The sequence below is a fragment of the Trichoderma camerunense genome (genome assembly GCF_050948025.1).
Source record: "Trichoderma camerunense strain CBS 138272 chromosome Unknown V8C40scaffold_26, whole genome shotgun sequence".
Classification (NCBI taxonomy): domain Eukaryota; kingdom Fungi; phylum Ascomycota; class Sordariomycetes; order Hypocreales; family Hypocreaceae; genus Trichoderma; species Trichoderma camerunense.
Window position 1 is genome coordinate 80,366 of NW_028145344.1, and position 25,482 is coordinate 105,847.

Below are 25,482 nucleotides of genomic sequence, written 5' to 3' on the forward strand. Positions count from 1 at the left end.
CTCTGGAGAGGGAGGTGCGAGATAACGCAAGTTCCCAGCGTGCATACGTAAAACTTAGTCGTGATATGCGTAAAGCTGACGTCCAGCAACTCTAATTAGATGATTGGTCGCATATTTACATGCTACTGTGTCTATTATTATCTCTGTGAGAAGGCATTCAACAGAATAGAATGCGATGCTATGTTACACTTACATGTACGTGTATGCAACTCCCCCGCGCGCCTCGGATGCGAGTCCCTCAGAATTGATACCCGACCCTTGACCTTTTGCCATCCATTTGGCCATATGACCAAGCGATAATCTGTAATTAGATATTGTTTCTAGACCATCTTATCTCGGCTACCACTCCTTGACTGTTTGTACTCGTAATGTTTCGTAACTCTACATCAAGCTAGCTAGTTCTCCTCCGCGATCCTCCCCTACCTAGTCTTTTCTTTCTTTATCTTTATTATAATATAAATTATAGTTATAACTTAAGAAATATGATAATTTATTTTATATATAATTAAATATATAATTCATAGTATTAGACAGAGCTACTAACTGTATGTGTTCAGCTGAACATTTATGAGATGACAAGCGGTGTACGAGGAGAGAAATGGTTTGTCCACATATATCCCAAAACACCATAAGGCCTTGCAAGCCCACATTGAGCTGCGATGATTACTTTGACAGAAAAAGTTTATTGATGATAGGTTGAGCTTATGCAAATCTCAAACTTGATACATCCCGACATCGGCCGACGATCACATCATGCGCCCTTGCAATTGACATATGCAGGCCTGGAAGCGGAGGGGTTAAAGAGGGCAAAGCCGCGTAGAGCCGTCAGTAACCCAATCTTAAATATTTACGATATCTTCCACGCCGGGTTGAAGAACGTAACTTCCCTTTCCTCTCCCATTTGATCGCTGCTACAACGTGTCACAGCTATGGCGACCATGTCGCTGGAGCTATCCCGGACTATCGGTGAGCACGGTGGTGCCACTGAAGATGAAGCCGAGCAGGATCGCTCCATCCAGACGCTCCCTCCAACTGATCAAGGGCCAAAAGCTTGGAGGTTTCTGTTCGGTTGCTTCATGATCGAAGCAGTACTCTGGGGTCTGTCGAGTGATATCTATCCTACCGACTAATAGCTAACAGCTTCCGAGGCATTCCTGTGAACTATGGTGTATTTCAGAACTACTACTCTCGCCAGCCAGAGTTCCAGGACAACACCAACATCGCCCTCATAGGTACACTGGCAACAAGTATCCAGTTCCTCGGAGCACCGTTTGCTACTCCCCTTGTCAAAAAGTATCACGCATGGCAACGACACATGGTCTGGACTGGATGCGCTCTCTGTGTCATCTCGCTCCTAGCCGCTTCCTTCTGCACGTCCATTGCCGGTCTCGCAGTGACCCAGGGCGCCTTATATGGGACTGGATTTCTCATAATGTACTTTCCTATTCTTTGCATGATGAATGAGTGGTTCGTCCGTCGCCGCGGTCTTGCGTATGGAATACTCTATGCTGGTGGTGGTCTTAGTGGTGTCGGTCTTCCATTCCTCATGGAATGGCTTCTTGCACGATTCGGTTACAAGATCACACTACGCGCATTGGCTGTAGGAGTGTTTCTTCTTATCGCACCTATTCAGCCATTACTTAAGGGACGACTTCCTCCTTCGCATTCCGGCGCCATTCGCGCCGTCGACTTGAGCTTTCTGGCTCAGTCTCACTTTTGGGTGCTCGCGTTGTCCAATCTGTGCCAAGGCTTTGCCTACTATATGCCGGGGCTTTATTTGCCAACTTACGCGTCTGCTCTTGGATATTCAAGTCGTACTGGAGCGCTGATTCTCGCCGCGAGTAACCTGGCTTCAACTCTTGGTCAGGTGAGCTTCGGCTACCTGACAGATCGAGTGGATAACGTCCACATTCTTGTGTTCGTATCGACCACAATTTCTGCCGTTGTGTCATTTACTCTATGGGGGATGGCACATTCTTTAACACTGTTGATCGTCTTCGCGATTGCATATGGCTGGTTTGCAGGGGCGTATCCCGTATACTGGCCGAGGTTTGGCTCACTGATATCTGAGGACCCTCAGCCTGTGTACAGCATGATGTCGTTTGGCAAAGGGGTCGGCAACGTCGTTGCGGGACCCATTTCAGCGACCTTGCTAACTCGTCCGCTCACGTCAGGCTACGGCATGGGCCGCTTCCAGCCGTTGATTGTGTTCGTTGGGTCATTGATGGGCGTGGCGTCCTTGGTCATTGTTGGCTGGCCACTGAGGCGCTTCACACCGGTACGCCGACGATTCACTTCTTAGGACTAAAGAAACTACCTGATATATCCGAGTATCACATCTATGCCTACGCTCTGTGTCGTCTCTTTGTTACAGTACACGGGTTTCTAATAGGATCACATTACGATCTGCACCCGTAAGAGGTGGTACATCAGAGACATACCGCTTTCTACGGCTGATATCTTGGGATTCAACAAAGTTGTGAATAATTTTGACGGAAGTCAACTGGGGAAGTACGCTATTTCCGAAGCGTGGTCGAATCCATTGCAGTTGATCGCATCCGCTGCTTCAGCGGCATTCATTAAGCTACATGATTACGTGCTTCGTACTTTGATGTAGCTTGGTGCCTCCGTGGGAAATTAAGTTATGACTTCATATTTATCGTAAATATCGTAACGGTTCCAGTTCAGCGCGCTGCTTTACTGGCTTTGGGTTCTGGGTGGTGTTTGTAGAAGCACAGAGTGCAGCAGTTCCTTCCGGGGGCTTTACGTGGTCTGTCCGTCGGGACCGTCAACGAGCAATTGAGACTACATGTAGGTACATGTACTTGTGCTAAGTCTCGCATCTTGTAGCGTGAGGAGTGTTGAGAGCTTTAAACTACCTATAGAGTTGCAATGCCTTTAGTCAACACGGAGCAATCATTGGCTCTTGCTATTGGAGGTGACTTTCTAAGTCAGTCTTATACTCTCGCTCTTTGAACTATTCGTCATGACCCTTTGGTGGGTATTTGTGATCATCTCATTTGTAGGTACAGCCTCAATTCTACCCACTCTCTGTATCTCCCTGCTATCAAGACGTCTCTGACATGTCATGCTTCCAAACTTATTTACCAGCGTTCAGGAACCCGCAGTACTTGGCCCGGGTAGATCAAATCAGGGTTGTCAATGCCATTGTGCCTGGCAATGGCCTCAAACGAGGTGCCATAGCGAGCAGCAATGCCACGGAGAGTGTCTCCCTGCTGGACAACAATGGTGTTTCCGTGACCGCGCGATCGAGAGCCAGAGCGTGAACGCGAGCGCGAGTGGTGGTGATGCTTCTTCCTTGACGAGCCGCTGGAACTGCTGCTGCTGGATCGGGAGCGACGGCGGGAGCGGCTTCGGGAGCGGCTGCGAGAGCCGCGGCGGCGGCGCTCCTCTTCATATCTGTGCTCCTCGTATCTCTTCTCCTCCTTGTACATCTTTGCGTCGTGCTTCTCCTCCTTTCGCTCCTCTCGCCAGTCCGAGACGCCGTCCTGCAGCTTTGATCCCGCAATGGCTCCGACAATGGCTCCAACAACACCACTTGTCTTGGCGTGGCCGGTGGCCTGGCCTCCAAACTTGGCACCGCCGAAAGCTCCAGCGGCACCTCCAGCCAGAGCTCCCATCAAGCCTCGCTCGCCCTCCTGGGGTCCGCCGTATCCCTGCTGAGGTCCGCCATAGCCTTGCTGAGGGCCACCGTAGCCCTGCTGGCCCTCGTTGCCGTATGGCGGAGGGGGCTGCTGGTATTGTGTGTGATAGCCCTGCTGCTCGTTCGAAGCTCCCTCGTAGTATGCGTTGGCAGAACCGCCGGGTCGGTGGCCCTGCTGATTGTAGTCATTGTTCTGACCGTACTCGTTGCTGTAACCGTAGCCGCTCATGATTGCTTCAATTCGTAATGTTTCGTGGTAAAAGGACAAAGGGAGGATTCGAATCTAGCCGTGTAGAAGGAGTCTGACGAAAGCAAAAAGTCAACCGAGCAATTGAAGCGGGACAAGGCGCATTTTGTAAGAAACGACATCTACACTCGGTCCCTCGTAATACACAAGCTAGCTGGTCAACCCAATCCCCATCTCCACTCCCCCTGCGTTCAAGAGTGGCTTATGACCTTGGCCTACGACAGGGAGAAGTCGACACAGCCCCAATATCACGCTGCCACGTATGCCCGCCAATGGGTGGCGGCCTATGGGATCTCGGAAACGGCATGTTCAGGATGAGCGGGAATGCGGTTTCCTGCAGCACGATTCTCATGTCCAGATTCAAACTGTTGGACGGTTGGATCTTATCGATTGAGCTGCAAGGATGGACAGAGACCCCTCCATTTGCTGTCTGAGATGTGGCGGTGTATTATTTCCAGCACGGCGGGCACTCCGTATGGGTATGTGTGGGTTCATGTTAGTTGTTTGTTATACGAGTCGAATAAGGCCTCCAAGACCTCCAACTTTACAGCCAGACACACAATTTGAGACGTGAAGAATCTATGAGATTATATTTTCTTTCTATTGATAAAAATAAATCTAACTAAATGGAAAATAACAAAAGAGTTGAACAAAACATCATCCACAACAATAACATAACATAACTCGTGTCATACAAACATTCATCACATTTCATCCAACGCCGAGCTCCCATGAACCCCTCTTTCCTATTTGCGCCATAACATGTGCGATTTCTCCACCCCAGAAAACGGATCCATCTTGCAGCTCCTTCGTCGTGGTGGCGCGATTGGTCTGTCGCAGCCAGACGCTAAACTCTCATCCTCGGGCGAGTTTCAAGTACATTCTCGGGTCCAGCATATGAGGCTATACTTGGCTGAATCGCGGGCCTTGACGTGATCCACTGGGGAAACACTCGATATGTTTCACCAAACAGAGTCTGATGGTGGAGAAGAGACTTGACAGTTGAGCTAGTCCAAAGCCAGCCCGTGTCGTGAAAATCTCCGAATAATAAGCAATAAGCATACAGTGTAAGTGTATATGAAGAATAATTAACCGTAAACAAAGACTTGTCGAGTGCAAAAAAATAAGAAGAAGAAAAAGGATAACAGGTGACGGCAAAAAGGAGAGAAAGTAATACCCAGCATACGAAGCAGGGCTGTTTTGATCTTTTGCGAATGACTTCAGCTCATCGCCCCTTGCAGGTAGACCGCAACGGTATTGTTGTCTGTCCGCTGCTTCTTCGGCACTCAATATGCCAAGTTTGGACCTCTCCCAAGCCCTCCTATGGTCTGCCTTTCTCAGATTTTGGCCCATACACTTGGCAGGCCACCAGACCCAGCATGGCGAGATACACAAGCAAGGTGAGAACAACTTCCCGGGCAGATAGAGGCCATCGGCTGTTATCATAACCATAATGATAATCTGTGGAGAAAAATGATGCATCGTCCGCGCGACCACAGACACCGTTTCGAACGCTTCTATAATGTTCGATAGGATTGCGCCATAGGAACTCAGAGGCCTCAGTTTCGAAAGCAGTAGGAGAATACCTCGCGATATGGGCATTGGTATTAGCCTCAATATCGACCTTGGCATTATTAGCCTCGATGTCGCTTGGACGAAACTGAAATAGCCAGCGGACGCGACGAGCCACCAATCGAGACATGATGATCGAAATTGGTCGACCAAGCTTTTTGAAGCAGATAACCGTAAGAACCACGGTTGAAATCATGAAAAATTTCCTGAGTCGAGTCTCTTGTGATTCCGTATAGCCTTTTCGCTGTTCTTCAAGGAGAGTCCCATGAACATAGAGAAAACAGTAGTTTAGAGAAGCGAAAATCCACGGAATGACGCCTAGAAAAAAGGTATGTCTTGGCTGTGTTTCGCGATACTGGCCTCTGGCCAATCCAACCAATCCAATTATATGACAAAAAACCAGAACATTGAGCTTCCAGTGGTGTATGTCTGTGTATGGTTCCCCCGCACGCCAAAGTTCATCTTGTATCATGAAAGCATATGCGTTTAGAAAAAAGGAACCGAAGAGTAGCCCATGAGCAGCGCGGGGAGACAGAAATGGATATGCAACTGCTGGAAGTAAGACAGATATTGTACTGAGATACTCTGGGGGGATGATTCCACAGCAGGCGACGACAATGTTGTTTAATGTAGGATTTTCGAGTGTAGTAGCACTTTGCAGCCATTGCAGCCGTGCAGGAGTCATCTGCATCCGTTCAGAAGCCATCATGTTGGTGCTCTTTTGCGGAGGATTGAGAGTTTGCGATGATAGATTTCGTCGATTGCGTGTGAGATAGTAGAGTATCTGCTGGCTGTGAGATGAGAAGATATCGTAGAGAGTGATGGTGAGAGACGGTTGGGAAAGACGGGGCTCCGGTGAGAGCAGTACCAGCTTTATATATGTTTTGATGGGATTATCCGTCTACTGGCCGCCCTGTTGCCTTATACTTTCGCTGCCTTATACTTCCAACTTTGTACACAGATCTCGTACATGGCAACATGAGAGGATTATTCTAAGTTCATTAAACACAGATCTCATACTAGATTTTAACATAATGTTTAAACAGATCCTTATTGCTATGTTTGTGTGTATCTATCACGAAGTATAATAATCTCAATACCCATGCCCCACAAACTATCCGGAGTCATAATCCGCCCACTGCTTCTTTAATAAACTCAGTATACCGAGCCGGAGTTAAAACTGGTAAACCACCAGGTTCCACATGGTGATACACACAAGGAGCATGGAAATCGTGTCCCTGAATAAAGTAATCATTTCCGGGGTAAAAAAAGATCGCGGCAGCTCATCCCACTCAAAGAAGCCGTCTTTTTTGGAAACAATTGCGCCATATTCAATATCAGGTACACTGTCATCGATATCGGGCCTTAAACGTTCCAGATTTTCGAGATCATCCATGAAATCATCGAAAGTGTACGGAATATAGGCCTTGGCGTTGGCTTCGATGTCTTCCTGGTAGAACCGGAATAGCCAGGAGACGCGGCGCGCGGTAAGTCGAGACAAGAGTACTGCAAAGTGTCTACCGAGCAACATGAACCAGCCCGGAAAAGAGATTAAGCTTGAAATCGTGCAGAGTTTCATAACAGGGCCCAAGTCCAGTCCCGTAAAATACGCCATCTCAATTTCCTCCATACTGGGGAGAGCATACGCCCAAGAGCAACTCCAAAGGAGCATGACTAGCAGTAGGACACCGGGAAAGGTGTCCTTTGGTCGGACTTTTCTGCCAAGCCCTGCACCAACGAGAAAGTAGAGGATCGTCAAAAGAAATTGCCAAGCGTGTATGTGTACTTGTACATGAGGCTGTCCCTCAATATACAGCCTAGCTTGCTTGTAGTACGACCAAAAATTCAGTGCGGCCGACCAGACGAGCATTGCATGGGCTGCGCCGGAGGCGAGTAACGGATACGCGATTGCTGGGAGTACAGCTGCCGCTAGGCTGAGGCTTTCCGGAGTAGTAAGTCTGCTGACATCGAAGCCAGTGCTGTTAGAAGCGTTCGTATAATAGGACATAGAAGCCATTTCGGCTTGTTATTGCGCGAGGTGGTTGAAAGTGTGTGGTAGTTTGTTCCGTAAATCGTGTATGAGAGAGTAAATCGAACGTTGGGAGAAAGAAAAGCAGTGAGAAGGGAGAAGGAAGCAGCCCAGCTTTATATATATCTGGTTACGGGGCCTTTCGAAGGCGTTGATCCGTATTTTCCGTTATACTCTAAGGCTTTTAAAGACTTTTTATATATCCACCAGCACCGTACTCAGCCGCTAAGCCACGTTTCCAGATACTTTATCTTAGACCAATATCTATCGACTGTATCTGTGCATACTAGTTTAGGTCGATAGAAATGAGACTTATAATCATCAATGCCATATACCATTGACAAGAATATTGTTTTGAGTTCTATTCAACTAATAAGGTTCGTGGTGACTCAGAAGGATACGATTGGTAGCCAGAATGTAGACCTGATTAATAAGATTAAGGGAAGCCTCAAATATAGATGCGATTCGAAGAGGAAGTCTATCGGGAGATGTACATATATCCTTCGGATGTTACTCAATAGCATTTATACTGAACTTGACAGCTACCAGGAATGACGCACAAATTTAATTCAAGAGGTGGCAATGCAGATTAACTTCCCATGTAGAGGCCTTCTATGTGCCTCGCTCCAGGATGACCACGGTAAGTATTAGAGGGCTGATATTGACTTGGATAACCCCCATAGCAACGAGGACAGCTCTTTTAAATAGAGTGGCGCCCGCATGTGCTAGCCTTTGTACTTCGTATATTCAAGCCTTTCTTTTACTTCACCTTTCGTCGCAATTCCAAGGTATAGTTCAGGTTTGACTTTGCACTACTTTTCTATTGCATCCGAGCGCGATGATTATTATAAGGTTCGCATATATATAGCTGATACTAATGCAATAAAGGTCCTTATCAGTAACCCGCCGAGAAATTTAATCCAAAGGCGGAGTTGGAAATGTCAATCTAAAAAATACGTCCTCCAGTTCTCTCAATAAACCATCTTCAGCCTTCCCTCCCATAGCCACTTTAAAATTCGATCTCACATGAACTCTCACCATTAACTCCAAGTGTTCTTCCTCAGAAGCAAAAGGAAGATGGAATAGCCCACCGCGTATACCTTCCGTGCGGAGGCCTTCCTCCTCTCGCCTAGCCAGCAGTTCGACGTCGGGAATACCTGGATAGCGTCACCGTATTAACGTGAGATGGCAAAGGGTATGAGGTGGGGTGGGGTCAACATACCGCAGTCTCGAATTTTACCTGTCGCAATGATTAGTATCAATGTGGTGTGGCTCTTTACTTTGAGTTTATATTCCTACCTGGACGGTCAAAGATAACGGAATGAAATAGCGCATGAGAGACGATATAGTTAGTGTTGAAGGCCTCTATCCACAGGTTCTCTATCATATAATTTCGAGTTACAATGTCGTTAAGTACCGTGGTCTGCATCAAGTTATTTAACGTATTCTCAGTATAGAGCTGAGAGGCTGTACTGGTCAGTATAGCTCAACGTCCACGGATTGAAGTATTTAGGCCAGCAATATGATGCTTACTCTGAGCAAATATATCTTCTGGGCCTTCTCTTACTTCCTCAATCACAAGAAGGTCAACCTCATCTTGTGTTGCATCACGATATCCGAATTGCTCTTTCCTAAGCAACTTCAGATAAAGCCAGTACCGTGAGCAATACGAGGCCATAAACATAGTGGAGATGATTGACCTATTTCGCATTTGGATCATTTCACTGCAACCAACACTCAGTGATTCGATCACACTTTGGAAATGAACCATTTTCCCGGCTTGGGGAACGTCTCGATTAAATCGTGCTTTCCCACCTGGACAACAAGTAATCAGCATCAATAGTTTACAATTATCTCTCTCAATTTGCGAGGCTTTTACTTACCAAGCTTCTTGTATAGTTCAAAAAAGATAGCCACTGGATCATCATGAGAAAGACCATTCTTCAACCTCTGCATCACTCTTCGAAATTCTAGTTGCTTATCCGTTGATGGCCGCATAGAAATCCTCGGAACCATTTTCATAGTTCTCCATACAAGGGGCTTTTGAGAACCTAGGTGCTTGGCAAGAGTCTCTAACCCTCGCATAAACGAGTATCGACTGTCCGAATCATCGCCACCCACAATCTTGTGTGAGTCGCATGGTCCACTCACATAGGACTCCAGTATTTGTTTGATGTTTTCTTTGTTTCGGTAAGCGATTGTGCTGAATCCGTGTGCATTATCCAAAAAAATGTTGTTTATGGTGTTCACATGGCCATTTTTGATGGGATGATATGTAAAATGAAACTTATCGGTTGGCCGAAATTTCCCATCATATCCCGCAACAGCATGAGCCTCCCCATTGATAATTTCAGAGTAATTATTCCTGCACTTCTTTATTGGCAGATCTTCCAGCATTGATTTCGTGTCCTCACCGTAAACACGCTGGAACGATGACCAGAGGGCATCATTACGCGCCTGGTTAATTTCCCAATTGTAGTCTTCCTCAGGATTTGGTAGTGCAAGACACCGTAAGACGATTATCAGACGCGGTGATATGGGTGCAAATTCGTGATAACCGGCATGATAACCGGCTATCGTCTTGCCTGTGGCATCCCTGCTGAAAGTACTAGGACCCTCAAAAACATTGTAACAATTGTCTGTCAGGATAAACTCATCTGTCACCTCTGAAGGGGTACATATGGCCATATAATACATTTCGCAATGCATAATAAACCAATACGCGTCGTCAAAAAACATTTTGCGTGGGAGTTCTCTGATCCATTTGCGTTCAGGGTCCATTTCCAAGTTCATGATTGTTTCCAGATTGTGATACCACACATCCCTCGGTGTGGAGAAGTGGTGCTCCTTCATATATTCAAGAAGTAGCTCTCGATCATTGGAACAGTAATCCTCAGGCTTATCATGATAGAAGCGTTGGTGAAACCCAGAGCCGCGATACTTCAGTAGAAATAGAAACTTGCGAAGCAAATCTCTCTCAATTCTTGTCAGGGTCACAGCTGCGTCACCAGCTTCATGGTTTTTGACAATGCGGCGAAATATAGTGCTCGCTTGTGACTCCATTTTGCCAAACATTGTTTCGATGCGGCGTTGTTCATGCGATGCAGTTTTGGCTGGATCGTTGTACATATTGGGGGCTCCAAATATGCGCTTTCGCGGATAAGTTTCCAATCGAAAACGAGGAGGAGTCAGGTCCACACAGTTGACGACGAGGTCGCCGGGGAACTTGTCCTTTTCATGCTTGCATTTGCATTTTTTTCTTCCTTTGTGCTCGGCGTTTGGACATTGGAATGGATAAGAGTAATTCTTCAAGATGAATTGGGGAATAAAATGTTGATACTCCGTATTAGTGAAAGACATCGTGGCAGATTTGTATGAAATATGGGAGCCAACGATGACAGGATATGGAGACAGAAACAAAATAAGCAACTGGGGAGAGAGGGTGGATAGGGAGATGAATTCAGTCGCTCAACATGGATCTAGGCTTCAAATATATAGGTATATGTTAATCATTTTGGGAGGCCAACGCATAACGTACGAATCGCATCTCATTTATATGGTACAAGCCTCATATGACTGAAGGAGTGGGCCGTATTCTGGGTTTCCATTGGCAAACCCCAATCGTTAATGCAACGGCCTCCGAGGCCACCAATCATGTGTTGGCGATTGTCTCACCCAGCACACTCTGTACCACCCTCCCCTACCTTGCCTTATGCAAAGGCCCCCGAGCCTTCGCGAATCAGCTCTTAATGACAGCCCAAGCATTTGATGTCGCTAGCCCAAAGGAATTGCACAAGGCAGAAAATAACCCCCGCCTGAGACCATCGACAACCTTAAATACCCCGACTCGTCCAAGCGACCTCCGAACACTCTCTAGAATTTCTCCTCATCTTCTTTCCACCTTTTTTGCTTTTTACAGCACCCTTAGCTTTCATACTGCCAGAGGTAGTACCACATGGCCCAGCTACCACATCGGTATCTGGGCCATGTGGTACTACCCTTGGCTTCTTACCCGGGGCCTTGTTATTAGCAAGGTCCTGTTATCTATATCTCGATCATATCGAAGTGGCAACTGGTATGCATTCCAATTATGAGACTTGGATTTTGATGGGTGATTTGCTAACACGATTTTGATTCAAGAACTAATGATTTTCGGCATGAGATCCTACGTACAACTCAATGAACGCGAGAGCAAAGGTTCACTCGAAGGCGGTGGCGTTGCCAATCATCGGCAACAGATGGCCCCAAATTCAAGTGAACCGAAGAATAGCGCGAAAAAGTTGAGTTGTATGCTCGGAAACCTTGCCTCATCATATGGTCAGGATGTTACTTTCGCGATGACTCTTTTGAAGCTTTCAAATATGGTACGTTGTCGTCGACATGTCTAATACCAGATTCCAAAAAAGTATTGACCTTTTTCAGAAAGCCAGATTGCCGGACCCGGATAACGTCATTAAAAGGTGTCCAATTATCGTTCTCTGAAAAGAGTCGAAAATTTATAGATTTCGCAAACCAAAACTACTTATTCAACGCTGCATATAACAAAGCAGAAGCTCAGTGCCAATCATGGACGGAGCTTCATGCCAAAATCCAGATTTCATGTCCTTTTTGGACCACAATATCGACTGGGATCTTCTTATGGATTCAACTTTGTTCGGAGACAACTCCATGGATGAGCTACTGGCGGCCGCCGCTGGAAGCCACAACAGTTTAATGCCGAATTTTCCGGATACTGAAGAGGCTCTGATTTACGACAATGATATATCCTCACTACAATTCGACTTTAATCAGTTGCTACCAACAAGCAATAGTTCTCAATATCAGGCAATTGACCCGACTTTCGAGCTCGTTGGTGAGGATCGTACGGCATTAGACACTGCGACAAGTCCAAGCACCTGGAGTTCTGGCAATACAACTCTTTCACCAACAGACAAATTTCTCTCGTTGTCCCCTCCGACTGTCTTGAACTGCCAGTTACCAGAAATGTCCTCCCATAATGAAGGCCAAACAGAGAGTTTTGGTCGGTGCATGCCAATAACTCCGATGAATCCCCCAAGGAACCCTACATATGTCCAAAAACCAAGAAGACGTAAACGAAAAGACTCGGGGATGCTAAAGTGAGTGAACTTGAGATTGGTACGGGTATTCAAGGCTAATATATTTTCTTGTTGTGCAGGAGAGACGAAAGAAAAGTGACTAGGCCAGAGAAGTGTCATATATGTGGATGGGGCCATGCGCAGAGAAGAGATTGGGAACGTCACATGGTATCGAATCACCGTTTAGAGGCGGAGAGAATGGGACTTGATGTTTCGAAAGTATCGTGCAGAGTTTGTGGATTTGAATTTGATAACATTCGTCGCGATCGTTTAGTTAGGCATATGCAAAATATACACCCAAATTTTCTTTAAGTCAGCGTCCCAAACTCATGAGATATGAAGTTACTCCAGTGAAATGTAGGACCGGGTGCCTTGAAGAAGTTGACCCGTTGCATATGCTTCACTAACCCCTCCAAGCAACTATATTAAACCGCAGGTGGTAAGATCTCGACCCTCTCTAGTTTACGTTGACTCTTCCTCGCCTTCGTCAGAGTTAAATATATCGCTACTTCTGTCGTAATCGTCGCTATCATCGGCCGAGTTATATGTATACTCCAGGCCGCGATCTACAGCTCCACGGCTCAAGAGAATCTTTTTCACTCTTTCTTGGCAATGAAGCTTCCTCTGCTTTGCTGCGTCTAATGCAGTATTGTACTTCCCTCCTTCTAACTTTACGTTTGCTCCATGTTTGATCAAGAGCTCGACTACGTCCGCATGGCCATTAAAAGCAGCTGCTTGCAATGCAGTGCCGTATAAACCGCCCATCTGGTTTACATGTTTTTCAGCGCCATTTTTGAGCAACCGGTACACCACAGAGATGTGACCATGATACGAAGCTGCTTGGAGGGCAGTCCCGCAGCGACCGCCTATCGCATCTACCAATGCGCCATTTCTAAGAAGCAGTTCGACGATATATTCATATCCCTTGGATGATGCTGCCTGTAAGGCACTGCCATAGAAGCCGCCCGTTGCATTTATATCGTCTCCAACTTTTTCCACCAAAAAGCCGATTGCTTCGGCGATTTTCTCCTGTGTTTTCTTTTGATCGGCCGAGGAATCGGTGATCCTCGAAATTGCTGCTTGTATAGTGGTCCCATACCTATGCCCAGATATAGGGGGATTCGTTTTGACGCCATTCTCAATGAGCAGCTGATAGTCCTCTGGGCGGGCCCATTGCAAGATACTGCCAAACTTATCGGGGTATTCTTTCACTTCGGCTCCTAAACTAAGCATGATCTGGACCATGCCCTTCTTCTGACTGGCAGCGGCTGCATGTAAAATGCTTCCTCTTCTCCCATATGCATCAAGAGTAGCCCCGTGCTCTAAGAATAATCGCACAATGTCATCACGTCCGTGATAAACAGCCTCTTCCAAAGGAGACTCTTGCTTGCAGTTCTTCTTCATCGGATCTGCCCCTTTCTTTAAGAGCATCTCGATTACCGAAAGATTGTCTTTGGATTTAATAGCAGCTAGAAGTGGTAGCGCTTCTATGCAGTTTGGATCTGCATGGTTGTCTAGAAGAAGCCGACAGGCTCGAAGGGAGCAATTAGACGCAGCGGCACAGAGAGCGCTTCCATATCTTGGATCCTCGACACAGTTGACATCAGCTTTGTATTTGATCAACAACTCGATGACGGGTTCATTGTCGTCAAAAGAAGCAATAGCAAGCGGCGTGCCAAATTCCACGCTTTGAGCATTCGGGTTTGCTCCATTCTCCAGTAATATCCTTGTGATAGTAGTATCTTCCTCGACAGCAATATGAAGAGCAGTCCTATCCTCATATAAGCCAAGAATCTCGACGTTGGCCGAAACATCCTTGTCCTTCGCACTGGCGTCGTGTCCCTTGTCCAGCATGTATATAACCAAATTCTTCATTCTTCTCCAGACAACTTCTTGAAACACCCTAGCGGACACTTTGGCACCTCTATTCACGAGTAAGATGACAAGTTGCTCATCTTTTTGCTCGATTGCTGCCAATAGAGCCTTGGATGAATGATCGCTTGCGTCTCGACCTGCTCCTTTGTTCAGGAATGTTGTAACGTATTTTTTTGGAAGGTAATAAATGACCGAGGGCAACAGCCTATCAAGAAGGCCACCTGTATTGTCAAGTTGTGGTCGAGCATCGAGAAGGGCCTGAAGCATTCCTCTTTTCTTGTCCAGAAGTATTTCCCTCTCCTGTTCCCGAGGCATTTCCCCCTTGGGGAAATATAGCTCCCAACCCCTCTTTTCCATTATTTCGACATAGATAGGATGCTTGTGATCAATTACGGGATATTCTCGTAGCATATTCGCCACTATCCTCTGACCATTATCCTCATCTTCAACTGCTCTTGTAAGAATATCGCCAATAACATCGAGATTATCCTTTTTTATTAGCATGTTAAAAATATCTCGGTAGCCCATAATAATGGCCAATGTAGATGGATATAGCTCCTTGTAGAATACTTTGTCCTTTTGAAGTGAGTCTGTTGAATCTTGCCGTCTTGAGAGGTCATTAGTAGCATGTCTGAAGATGTTCCACTGGGATGCTTCAGGGCCGTAGCCTTTAACAGAGGGGGCAATTCCAGCCTTTAGTAGAACATCAACGAGGTCTTTTCTATTGTCTCTTACCGCGCGCATAAGCAGCGTGGCTCTTTCATTTCCTCCCAAAGATCGAAATTCTTCAGGTTCCTCATCGAGTAGGTGGCAAATGACTCCACGAAGTTGTAATTCGACAGCATTGTAAAGTCGAGATCCACGAACCTTATAAAAATACGGTTCCACCATCCCAGGCAGAAGTGTTTGTCCCGTGCTCCAAGGGTAATAGGCGTTGATGTAATTTTGAAATAACCCTTCGTTGGAATATAGGTGTAGAATTTCGCTCTTAAGGGTTTCTATCTCGGTCTCATAGGGAACGTGCCAACGCCATCTTTTTGCGGCATACTGGAGCAGGGGGTAATTTCGCGTTCGTTCTGCGAATGTTTTGTCTCCATATACACATTCCTTTTCGAACTCGCCCACTGATAGGTATCTCAGACAAACTTTTGCAATGTACAGGTCCGGGTCCATAGCAGATCCGAATACTTGAGGGTTGCTCTTGAGATACTCTTGAATCGAAAAATGAGCTAGTTGAAGATTGTTTTCACCATCGCTCACGATTAAACCACAGCACACATCGACCAAGTCTTCAATATCTGGTATGTTGTCTTCGTCAATGTCATCCAACGTTCCCTCTCCCTCTCTAAGCTCAATAGACAGTCCATGGGATAAAGCGTCAAAGTTTAGTTGTTCTTTCGTATAAACAAGCCACAACAGTGTGCGCAATGCAAAATCTTCATCGGCAATACGGGACATGATGCCACCAAAGTATTCGGAAATAGTTTTTGGCAAGTTTCGTAACACTGCACGAATTTTGGTTGCCGTCAGACGTTTTAAAACTTCTTTTAGCTGAAAAGATGCCCATAGAAACCTATAACTACCTAGTTAGCCTCACGATCATATAAGTTCCTGGGATAAGGACTTCAAGTTGAGGAGCACCACGCACATGCCATCAGCTTTGGAGACGATAGTTTCAATCACTTCTTCTTTAAGTTCATTGTTTTGCATAACCTTATAGCAACCCTTCGCTATACTGTGGTCAATGAGGCGCCTTATATCTTCGGTATGGGCCTTTATCTCGACAGGTATCCATCCAGAGAATGTTTTTCCGGGATCGGTTTGCCGGCTGGTGATCAATATCCGAGCCCCGATGTTTTGGAGATGGTTGACTATCTCCAAAACTTCATTTTGGAAGTCTCTAATACATTCATCCATCGCATCAAGTACAACAAACGATTGCTTAAACTTCTTTAGAAGGGCGTCAATCTCGCGCATAAGAACAGATGTGTCGGGGCCGGTGTCTTTGCCTCTGCCCTTGCCTTTGTTTTCATATAACTCCACAAGAGTATCAGGGAGTGTTGGAATTTGGCCAATGAGCTGCATCAGAAAACTTGAAAGGATCAGAGTACGCTCTTGGGGAGAGCTGTAGTCGAAATACCAGTAGAGGACAGCGCTACTTGGGTCATTCTTAAATGTTTTCTCAAGAGTATCAATCACACCGCACCTAATGAGAGTGTTAATCAAATATGAGCATAAAGCAGCTGCAGTTGAGTTTACCTACGCAAGATGACTTTTGCCCGCTCCAGGGAGTCCATGACACCAGAGCAAACGATACTCATCGTTCCTATTCAGCATAAATCCTTGTAATTCTGGCAACTGCAAGAACCACAAACCGGTATCTGGCACCCTGGTCTTTGTTATTTGTTCATTCTTTACTTCGTAATTGCCAATATATTTTGCTAGCCAGTCAATAACCTTGGTGCTTTTGTCATCTAAATGAAGATCAGCATGTCACTCTAGCCGAGATGTCAAGACTTATATTTTACCTCGATGGTGTTTTTCTTGAATCTCAGATAAAGTGTTGATTTTAGAGTGAATGAGAGCCATTGAATTCCTGAAATCAAGTTAACAAAGCATCGATAGACGAAAAAAATTATATCTTGGCTTTGAAGTCGGTCCTTACCACGTATCAATTGCAAGCGCATTGTTAAACACTACTTGATACTCCTTTAATTTCTGAATCATTTTCTCCAGTTCTGGTTTCCGAAAAGGCCAGATAACTTTTCCTCTTTTCGAATCAATGTTTCTCTCAATCATGCGCTGCCATTTTTCTGCATCCGTTTTACAGCGGCTCAACTGGGGGCCGAGCGCCTTGGCTACATCGGAGCAATCTGGTGACGAGACATTGGTGTTGGATATGGCGCTTAGGAGTTTATCCAGCGGTATTTTTAGAGCACAGAGCTCGTCCAAGAATTCTTTCTGCTCCTTTTTGGCGTGGGTAACGCTGGATGCATACTTGAAAGTGGTTGATATAGCGGCTGCGACGGCGCTATTCAAGGCCGCAATATCAGAACCAAGCAGGAGAGGATTCATCGGAACTAGTTTAGCAAATTATTGTCGAAAAATAACTTATGTCTGTGATGAAAAGATGGAGTAGTTGGCGTTTCCGTTGGCAACTTACGGCTATACAAGTACGCGTTCATGAATGCCTGCGGTATGCCTATGAGTTAGCCTCGCAGCAAATTCACATGCGATGGGGGTGGGGGTTGTGACATGGGCACACCAACAACTTGATTGAACCAACAACATGGAAAATCAGGCTACCAATGAGGATGAGCAAAAACATAGTTATTACAAATGTAAGCATGATATCACAAGCCCTGATGACCAAGAGTGAGGAGCATATTGCATCTTAAAATCTTGGTGGTATATATATATAATGGGAAATGTTATCCAACACCCTAGCGACTGCGTGGAATTCAAGTATTAGAATAGGATGTAAAAAGAATATGATAGAAGCCCCAATTCTGCTACTATCACTACTTTCAGCTACTATTGCTACCTTCTTCTAGTGTCTACAATTATAAATATATTCTAATATCTGCTGCTATTGCAGTTTCTCTCTAGTATCTGAGATTATTCTTTAGTCCGTATAGCTTTCATGTAAGACATGGGATACTGGATAACAAACTTGGGGGGCTGAATAACTGCTCCCTATATAATTTGCAACTAGTATGTGCAATCCCAATCAGCATCATACCATACTCACTGACACAACCGTACCATCCCATCAAACCTTGGTCCATTTGAAGCCAACAAGCGTATATCGCGCCCAAATGAAAATAAAGCATCCCATCATCATAGACAAGCCACAAAACAACTGCAGGCCGAGATAGTCGCCATGTTGCGATGACACAATCGCGCCGCCAATGGGACTTCCAATCAGTGCTCCGATGGCTTGAATCGAAAACGCTACGCCGACTCGAGTGCCAATGTGCCTAATGTCGGAAATTTGAGCTACAAGCGTTGGCCCAAGAGAGATGACACCTCCAGAGGAGAAGCCGAATATGATGACGAAAACGATGATGCCAGCAACACTCTTGACGGGAATCCAGATAGCGAGACAGGAAATAGCAGAGATGAAGGTGATGATGATCATCACATTGAACCTGCCCATCTTGTCGGCTACAACGCCTGGGAGAATTCGCCCAAAGATACTCATGGCATTGAGGATTGGTATCAGATATGGGACCAATTTCGGAGAGAAGCCGGCATTTTGAGCTTGAAGAATAACATAGTTGAAGGGCAAAAACATTCCCATATAGAAGAAGAATGATGCGGCAGTGGTGGTTACCAATCGGATATCCTTGAGGTGCTTCGCGTACTCTCTGAGGACGAATCGGCGTGGGCGCGGTGGCAATCTCGACTTGACTGTCAAGCATGCAATGCCCAGCAGCAGCATAAACATAAAGCCAAGTGTACGCATCATCCACGGAAAGCCAATCTTGATGATCAGTTTATTCATCATGATTGGCAAAACGACGCCGCCAACAGATGAGCCCGAAACCATGACACCGTAAGCGGCAGCGCGTCTCCTAAGAAACCAACTGACGATGGAGGACATGCAGGCATTGAAGACGGCGCTAGATCCAATGGCAGAGACAATCGCCTGGGCGAGGAAGAATTGGTAGTACTCTTTGGAGAGTGAGGTCATCATGAGGCCGAAGATGTAAGTAACGGAGCCTCCCCAGAGGAGCCATCGTGGTCCATAATTGTCGAAAATAAGGCCAAACTATAAAAGTCAGCAGTGTAATGCATAAATGCTTTCCCAAATTTCTTCTGTTATTCCCAGAAGTCAGAATGTCACTTACTATTGCCCCGCAAAAGATCATCAAGAATATCAACACTGACAGAATCCAGCTCACAACAGAAGAAGAGTATTCCTTCAATGGGTCGGAGACGTAATATTCTTCAAATACACCCACGCAATTGATCAGACCAAAAGTGCAAAACAGAGCGCACCATCCACCAAAGACAACCAGCCAAGCTTCTAATCCGCCTTCAGGAAAGTCTCCAGGGGGAGGAGGTTTGGGGGCAGCCTCGACGTCCAAGTTGGCAAGGGCAATCTGTTCTCCGGTGCCAGAACCTTCGGCGTTGGAACCCTTGTGAGAGTGAGAGTCAATGTCTTCTTTTAATTCCATCTTGTTGTTTATTTCGGCCGTATCGGCTGGGGAGGAGGAAGCAAGCATCGTAGGTAGAAGTGCAATTGTAAGTCGAGTCAAGGACTGTTGCTCTATAGCAGAAAGAAATAGTGTATCTGGTCGTTAAACGAAGGATATAGAATAGATATTAAATATTAACTGAAATAGGCAACTTGGACGGTATAACAAGTAAAAGAAAGGCGATTCCGCACGAATCGGGATTCTTTATGTCGAGGCCAGATCGATCTTATACATATGAGCGGCCTCTTTTATCTTATATAATTAAAAGATAAAAAATTCATAGACGTAACGCGATCACCATGGTGTATTAGTGTGTACTCAGATCAGGGATTGCCTCTTTCAGCAAACTGTGCCTTATTCGGGCATTTCGCGAAATCCCCGTGTTAGTCGGAGCTAGCCTCGGCGAGAAGCTAACACTACCATTCGCAGATCATATGCGTGCAGTAGTAAGCGGGACCTATTGATAGCCCTGTAACAGCGCCTAAGCTTGAAGATTAGGCAGTCTGATTGAGTAGAGCAGATTGATGGGGCCGAGTGGGAAGCGAAGTAGACGAGGGCCGAGTACGTGTACGAAGGAATGCAGCAGGCCCAAGCCGGGGTCATGCTAATCCTCCCAAGCCTCTCCTATCAAACGCTTGGTGCCGATCATAGATTTACTTAGGTGACCGTTTGATCATTCTTTCTCATTTACTCACCGGATCTGTTCAATATGCCGTTCGGCTTCGTGCTCGGAGGAAACTGATAGACGTTCTTTCCATACACCGCATTGATCACAACTAGGTCTACATCGCCAGCGCTCAGAGTTCCATGGAAAGATTCAGATCCTGCGTCTCGCAGACAAGATTCTAGTGCACGAAGCACGCCGATTGATAATCAGCGTAATGATCTCATAATAGTATACAACATACAGGCTTGCTCCGCAAGCAATTTTTTTTAACCACCGGCCCTTTTTGGCATCCCAATGTTCATCGAACAAATTCCTTCAAGTCCTTCCTGTCCTCGAACGTTACTTTTCCATCCTTGTTTGTTGGCTCCACACGAATTCCGGAAGCAATCTCATCGACTACCTTCGCAGGCTGTGTGCTTTCAGGCTTGCTGGCCAATTCCAAGGCAGACGCCAGTGTACCGGCCTGTGAATCAGCAATCTCGTTGACCTGTTCGTTGGTGAGGCTATCGACAACACGAACGCCCCGGCTTGACATGAGAATAGTGCTCGGCCCCTTGAAATGCAAGAACAGTCGGTCGCCCCAGATTGTCCGTCGGGTCATTGTTCGGAGACTGTAGAAAGTACGGGCAAGGAATTTGTAGACTTGTGAATCCCGTGCCTTCTTCATAAATTCTGTCTCCGGGATCCAGGAAGTAAGGGATGGGATTTGGAATCGTAGACTGGCGCTCTTGAACCTGAACGGCAGAGGCTGGTGTTTTGTGACGGAATATGCAACAACACTACCAGGGTGGGCGACAAATTCTTCACCCTCGGAGAGATGTAGTTGATAAATCTGTCCAGGCGCTGATAGCGCTGCCAACCCACGACCAGTCACAAATGTGCTGCCCCAATGCGCCACGGAGAGTCGTCTCTGGATCCGTGATGAAAGGGACAGAGTGTGGCCCGTCCAAGCCAGCAGGGCATTGCGCTGGATCACCATCCAATCGGTCGTTCCGTCCAGGTGCAAGATGGTAAAGGTCGTGGTGGGGGATTTGGTCGAGATCAAGGCGGTAATCGGCGAAGTGGCAGATATGCGCTGATAGATGAATGGGACCCCAAACGGAGCTCGTGAAAGGGGATTTAGTAGTGACAGAGTCGATTGTGCCTGCGAAACCATCAAACATTAATATTTCGGCTCCATTGTTGTCATCGCATCGTCAGCGCTCTCACATTGTCCGGGTTCCCCGCCACTGCGACCAGCGTCCCACGTCGTGTATAAAGCCTCTGTGAAGCCGAAAGCGATACCGAGAGCAGCGAATACGGAGAGCCAATGACTTCGAATCGGGCATCTAGGAGTCCACAGACTGTCAGCACAAGCACCACCATACCATCACACCATCATAGCAGCAGCAAAGCCATACCAGCCGTATCCCTTAGGTTTTCAATTGCGCCAAAAGCATCCCCCCCGGCTGTCGTGCTCGGAGTTGCACTGATCTGAATGCCGCGGCATTGCCAGCAGACGTACTGCGCCGGCTGGCTACGCAATGCACGCGCTGTCCGTAGCAGCGGCGAAGGGCCCCTCATTGCGCCGTTTGTCGAGCTCTCGCGAGCTTGTCGAAAAGCTGAGTGGTGAGCTTCTGAAGTCCGTTCGGACGCTAAAATCCCGGCAATTCTCGCAATCGCTGCGGTCTTTCCCGGCTGTGGTGCGATAAAGCGATAAAGTACCTGGGTACCTGCTGCACGTGTTTGTTGCCGTGGTAACACAGCGCCAAAATACCCCAGCACAAGGCGGTATGTACCCCGTACCGAACCAGCCCCGTACCAGCCCTTGGCACTCCCAGCCCTCCAGCACGCCAAAAATCGGTCAATCTAATCTCTGCTACTACTAATTAATCTCCTCCAACGACCAGGACGCCGGATGCTCACTAAGCAGGATTTAGGAGCCTCGATCCCATCGCCATCCTCCGGCAGCGGTTGCCTCTCTCCTCCTCGCCTATAGTCCCAATTGATCGCCAATGTCGGTTCGCGTCGTCGCCAGGCTGCGGCCTCTCCTGTCTCAGGAGCTGGAGAAGGACATCATCGTTCGCACCGACAGCATCGAGCCCGAGAAACCGGCGACAATCGTCAAGATCCCGAACCCAAGAAACGAGAGCGAGGAGTTTTCCTTTACCTTCAATGGCGTCTACGGCTCAGAGACGACGCAGGAGACACTGTTTACTTCCGAAGGTGGGAACTATTTCTTTTTCTTCTCCGCCACTCTCCGCACCTAACGCGTCTTATGGACTAGCTGTGTTAACCTGAGCAGTGGCACCGCATGTAAAGTCACTGTTTCAGGGCCTCGATGTTACCATCTTCGCCTATGGTGTCACGGGTACAGGAAAGACGCACACGATGCGGGGAGGGATGAAACTGGCTGAACGAGGCGTGATCCCCCGGTTGCTTAGCAGCATCTTCCGCAGGGGGAAGAAGATTATGAAGGACACAGATGGAGAGACTACGGTAGACGTGGCGCTGTCCTACTACGAAATCTACAACGACAAGGTCTACGACTTGATGGAACCCCCTGAAAAGCGAACGGCGACTGGGCTGCCCCTCCGCGCAGAAGCCAACGGCAAGACGGTCGTGGTGGGTTTGACGGAACGAGCTTGCGAAGACCTGAAGGACTTTGAAACGTTGTATATCGAGGCCAACAACAACCGTGTAACAGCGGCCACAAAACTCAACGCCCACAGCAGTCGAAGCCACGCCATTCTACGGGTCAAGCTGACGCAGACAACCGGTAACATGGTTCTCGAAAGTACAGCATCCGCCATCGATCTGGCTGGTTCGGAAGACAATCGACGGACAGACAATGGCAAGGAGCGGATGGTGGAGTCGGCAGCCATCAACAAGAGCCTGTTTGTGCTCAGCCAGTGCATTGATGCCATTTCTCAAGGAGCCAAGAGGATACCATACCGAGAGTCCAAGATGACCCGGATTCTATCATTAGGTCAGAACAATGGCATCACCGTCATGATCCTCAACCTATCACCGCTGCGAAACTATCATTTGGATACTCTTAGCAGTTTGAATGTCAGCTCTCGGGCCAAGCGGATTGAGGTTCGCGAGATTGAGAACGAGGTCGTGTTTAAGCAGGCTCCTAGGACGAACTCGGCTACAGCCACTCGGCAGCCATTAAAGCCTCTGGCTAATGCTATAAATACCCACATCGCTGCCAGCGGAAATGCTGCGGCAAAGCCCGCGGAGGTGGCCAAGCCCGTTAAAGCTTTTAGTGTATACACGGATAAAGCGAAACCGTCAGCTATTGCACGACCCTCCCTTGGCTCCGCTCCTCCTCGCTCCTCCTCCAAGTCTCGGTCCTCTTCGCTGAAGCGATCATCGGACCATCACGACACGACCTCTCGACCTAGCAAACTTGCTCGGCCAATCATTCACCAAACCCCACAGCAGCAAGTTGCAAAACCTTCACGGCCTTCATTAGTGCCTCCAGCACCCTCAAAGCCCCCGCTGGCATCGCAACAAACCCTCACTGTGACAGCAGCAGAGATTGAGGCCTTGGTGGAGAAGAAAGTGAGTGAGATACTGGCGGCAAGGGAAGCAGCTGAGGAATCCATTCGACGAAGTCAGACTTCGCCTGAAGTGAGTGATGCAGTCCAGAGACGGCTAGAAGCTTTAGAAAGACGGATTGAGAACGAAGAGTGGAGGGAGGACGCCAAATCAGAGGGTCTGCGGTATCTGTTGTCAGCAAGACACCACAAGGAGCGTGGTGATGATACTGCCGCGCTCAAAGCCTACGAAATGGCTTTGCCATATTTTCCAAACCAGCCAAAGCTCCTAGGCAAGATTGAGCGCCTAAAAGCACGTATAGAAACTTCAGCGAGTTCAGGAGGCACATCCCCCGAGAGACGGGAGAGGAGAAAGGAACGCAAGCCGAGACGCAAGACTGTCAGCGATGAAGATGGAGACGACGCCGAAGCAGATGGGGAGGAGGAATGCCATGTTTCCACGCCAAAGATCAAGGCAGCCAAGCTAAAGGCTAGAAGAGAGCCAAACACCATTCTTACGGAGGACGATGAAGATAACACGCCGCGTACTCAACGACTTCTCGATTTGGTCAACTCACGAGATGCGACACAGATCCGGGGGCTCGTAGGATTCGGTGCGAAGAAGGCTCAAGACCTGGTAGACTACTTGGAGTTGGCGAGCACCGAGGGCGGCGGCGACATTGAGAATCTATCTCAGCTACGAACGATTCCCGGCTTAGGTGGGCGAACCGTAGACCGCGCATATGAGGGAATAGCAGCGAGGGCATAAAGTCATGGGCGGCGTTTTTCTTTATATAAAGGGCGTGCATGTGTTACCATCGTGCACTTGGATACCAGAAACGCGACCCCGGCGAGTGGTCGCACGAGCATTCTATGGCGTTGGGAGTTGTGATCACAGCAGCTAGAAGAGGAACAGTGTATTTGCAACACGTTGCTGCTGTTTGTTGATTGGCTTGAAGACGCATTATGCAGCGAGCATTGAGGGAATTGATTTTCACCCCTTGCATGAAATGTCATGCAGCCTCGATCTGATGAACCCTGTCTTGGCTTCTTTTTGTGTTTCATCTTGTCTGTCTCATCGTCTGTTTCTCAAGTGTGTGACGCCATTCTTTTTGTGTGCGGCTGGTTATTTGATGGCGTTGGTTTGTTTTTACTGACTGGATGGTATTACTGTGTAAGACTCACATTTTGTTAGATATTAGAAGGGTGTTTCTGTTTTCGTTTATATATATATACCTGATGATGAGGCATTGAGCGGCGCCGTGAATTTGCGTCAGCTATTTCTCAGTATACTTGATTGAAGGCGTTGAGTGTGATACAGCATCTTGTAGTTTATTCGTTTAGTAAATGCTGAGTGATAATAATCGGTAGCATACAGTATATGTGCCGCAATGCTCAGATGAGGCCATCACAGTGAGTGGACACCACCTTACACAGGCGCATAAAGAAAAGGTCACGATATCCTGCACAATCAAAACATCAACTAGCCACATCGACGTCATGAACAAAAACTAAATCGCAAACAGCAATCCCACGATCCCAATTCGATCTTCGTACCCATTGTACCTATACCTCGTATGAGCACCAAGAACATTCGTTCCGAC

At 47.2% G+C, this 25,482-nt stretch overlaps 9 protein-coding genes across 9 annotated transcripts; 4 read left to right on the plus strand and 5 right to left on the minus strand.

The window, feature by feature from the left end:
* Positions 1-845: 845 nt before the first annotated feature.
* Positions 846-2,907, plus strand: V8C40DRAFT_257808 (monocarboxylate transporter). Its single transcript, XM_083218581.1, has 2 exons — positions 846-1,098; positions 1,149-2,907. Exons 1-2 carry the CDS (start codon positions 930-932, stop codon positions 2,300-2,302), a joined length of 1,323 nt encoding a protein of 440 aa, XP_083067737.1. The 5' UTR covers positions 846-929; the 3' UTR covers positions 2,303-2,907.
* Positions 2,630-4,381, minus strand: V8C40DRAFT_257809 (CVNH domain-containing protein). Its single transcript, XM_083218582.1, has one exon. It carries the CDS (start codon positions 3,891-3,893, stop codon positions 3,105-3,107), a length of 789 nt encoding a protein of 262 aa, XP_083067738.1. The 5' UTR covers positions 3,894-4,381; the 3' UTR covers positions 2,630-3,104.
* An 851-nt stretch (positions 4,382-5,232) lies between these two features.
* V8C40DRAFT_283906 (uncharacterized protein) lies at positions 5,233-6,189 on the minus strand (the record flags this gene model as incomplete). The annotated part of the gene is made up of 1 exon (XM_083222059.1): positions 5,233-6,189. The coding sequence occupies one exon, from the start codon at positions 6,187-6,189 to the stop codon at positions 5,233-5,235; it is 957 nt and encodes a 318-aa protein (XP_083067739.1).
* Positions 6,190-6,657: 468 nt separating this feature from the next.
* On the minus strand, positions 6,658-10,872 carry V8C40DRAFT_278133 (DUF4238 domain-containing protein; the record flags this gene model as incomplete). Its single annotated transcript, XM_083221038.1, has 6 exons — positions 6,658-7,211; positions 8,613-8,669; positions 8,735-8,752; positions 8,812-8,979; positions 9,046-9,327; positions 9,396-10,872. 6 exons carry the CDS (start codon positions 10,870-10,872, stop codon positions 6,658-6,660), a joined length of 2,556 nt encoding a protein of 851 aa, XP_083067740.1.
* Positions 10,873-11,252: 380 nt separating this feature from the next.
* On the plus strand, positions 11,253-12,630 carry V8C40DRAFT_257815 (uncharacterized protein). Its single transcript, XM_083218583.1, has 4 exons — positions 11,253-11,445; positions 11,504-11,587; positions 11,653-11,876; positions 11,935-12,630. The coding sequence occupies exons 1-4, from the start codon at positions 11,262-11,264 to the stop codon at positions 11,992-11,994; spliced, it is 552 nt and encodes a 183-aa protein (XP_083067741.1). The 5' UTR covers positions 11,253-11,261; the 3' UTR covers positions 11,995-12,630.
* Positions 11,504-12,907, plus strand: V8C40DRAFT_257819 (uncharacterized protein). Its single transcript, XM_083218584.1, has 3 exons — positions 11,504-11,587; positions 11,653-11,876; positions 11,935-12,907. The coding sequence occupies exon 3, from the start codon at positions 12,079-12,081 to the stop codon at positions 12,631-12,633; it is 555 nt and encodes a 184-aa protein (XP_083067742.1). The 5' UTR covers positions 11,504-11,587; positions 11,653-11,876; positions 11,935-12,078; the 3' UTR covers positions 12,634-12,907.
* Positions 12,908-13,070: 163 nt separating this feature from the next.
* V8C40DRAFT_278134 (major facilitator superfamily domain-containing protein) lies at positions 13,071-19,714 on the minus strand (the record flags this gene model as incomplete). The annotated part of the gene is made up of 9 exons (XM_083221039.1): positions 13,071-15,530; positions 15,630-16,056; positions 16,132-16,689; positions 16,747-16,957; positions 17,012-17,079; positions 17,149-17,563; positions 17,647-17,648; positions 18,332-19,257; positions 19,337-19,714. 9 exons carry the CDS (start codon positions 19,712-19,714, stop codon positions 13,071-13,073), a joined length of 5,445 nt encoding a protein of 1,814 aa, XP_083067743.1.
* Positions 19,715-20,471: 757 nt separating this feature from the next.
* V8C40DRAFT_126557 (mitochondrial biogenesis AIM24-domain-containing protein) lies at positions 20,472-22,013 on the minus strand. Its single transcript, XM_083211012.1, has 3 exons — positions 21,755-22,013; positions 21,564-21,682; positions 20,472-21,498 (listed from the first exon to the last, which is right to left on the minus strand). Exons 1-3 carry the CDS (start codon positions 21,915-21,917, stop codon positions 20,653-20,655), a joined length of 1,128 nt encoding a protein of 375 aa, XP_083067744.1. The 5' UTR covers positions 21,918-22,013; the 3' UTR covers positions 20,472-20,652.
* A 140-nt stretch (positions 22,014-22,153) lies between these two features.
* Positions 22,154-25,137, plus strand: V8C40DRAFT_257829 (P-loop containing nucleoside triphosphate hydrolase protein). The gene is made up of 2 exons (XM_083218585.1): positions 22,154-22,559; positions 22,639-25,137. The coding sequence occupies exons 1-2, from the start codon at positions 22,349-22,351 to the stop codon at positions 24,645-24,647; spliced, it is 2,220 nt and encodes a 739-aa protein (XP_083067745.1). The 5' UTR covers positions 22,154-22,348; the 3' UTR covers positions 24,648-25,137.
* Positions 25,138-25,482: the final 345 nt, after the last annotated feature.

What these genes read in the sequence shown, in the direction of transcription:
- V8C40DRAFT_257808 (XM_083218581.1), top strand. Translation starts at nt 930, where the DNA reads ATGGCGACCATGTCGCTGGAGCTATCCCGGACTATCGGTGAGCACGGT. An exon ending in GATCGAAGCAGTACTCTGGG is followed by an intron (nt 1,099 to 1,148) that starts GTCTGTCGAGTG and finishes ACAGCTTCCGAG; the next exon opens with GCATTCCTGTGAACTATGGT.
- V8C40DRAFT_257809 (XM_083218582.1), bottom strand. Translation starts at nt 3,893, where the DNA reads ATGAGCGGCTACGGTTACAGCAACGAGTACGGTCAGAACAATGACTAC.
- V8C40DRAFT_257815 (XM_083218583.1), top strand. Translation starts at nt 11,262, where the DNA reads ATGACAGCCCAAGCATTTGATGTCGCTAGCCCAAAGGAATTGCACAAG. An exon ending in TTACAGCACCCTTAGCTTTC is followed by an intron (nt 11,446 to 11,503) that starts ATACTGCCAGAG and finishes CTGGGCCATGTG; the next exon opens with GTACTACCCTTGGCTTCTTA. An exon ending in TCATATCGAAGTGGCAACTG is followed by an intron (nt 11,588 to 11,652) that starts GTATGCATTCCA and finishes TTTTGATTCAAG; the next exon opens with AACTAATGATTTTCGGCATG.
- V8C40DRAFT_257819 (XM_083218584.1), top strand. Translation starts at nt 12,079, where the DNA reads ATGGACGGAGCTTCATGCCAAAATCCAGATTTCATGTCCTTTTTGGAC.
- V8C40DRAFT_126557 (XM_083211012.1), bottom strand. Translation starts at nt 21,917, where the DNA reads ATGAGGGGCCCTTCGCCGCTGCTACGGACAGCGCGTGCATTGCGTAGC. An exon ending in AAACCTAAGGGATACGGCTG is followed by an intron (nt 21,683 to 21,754) that starts GTATGGCTTTGC and finishes GTGGACTCCTAG; the next exon opens with ATGCCCGATTCGAAGTCATT. An exon ending in TGGCGGGGAACCCGGACAAT is followed by an intron (nt 21,499 to 21,563) that starts GTGAGAGCGCTG and finishes ATGGTTTCGCAG; the next exon opens with GCACAATCGACTCTGTCACT.
- V8C40DRAFT_257829 (XM_083218585.1), top strand. Translation starts at nt 22,349, where the DNA reads ATGTCGGTTCGCGTCGTCGCCAGGCTGCGGCCTCTCCTGTCTCAGGAG. An exon ending in GACACTGTTTACTTCCGAAG is followed by an intron (nt 22,560 to 22,638) that starts GTGGGAACTATT and finishes TAACCTGAGCAG; the next exon opens with TGGCACCGCATGTAAAGTCA.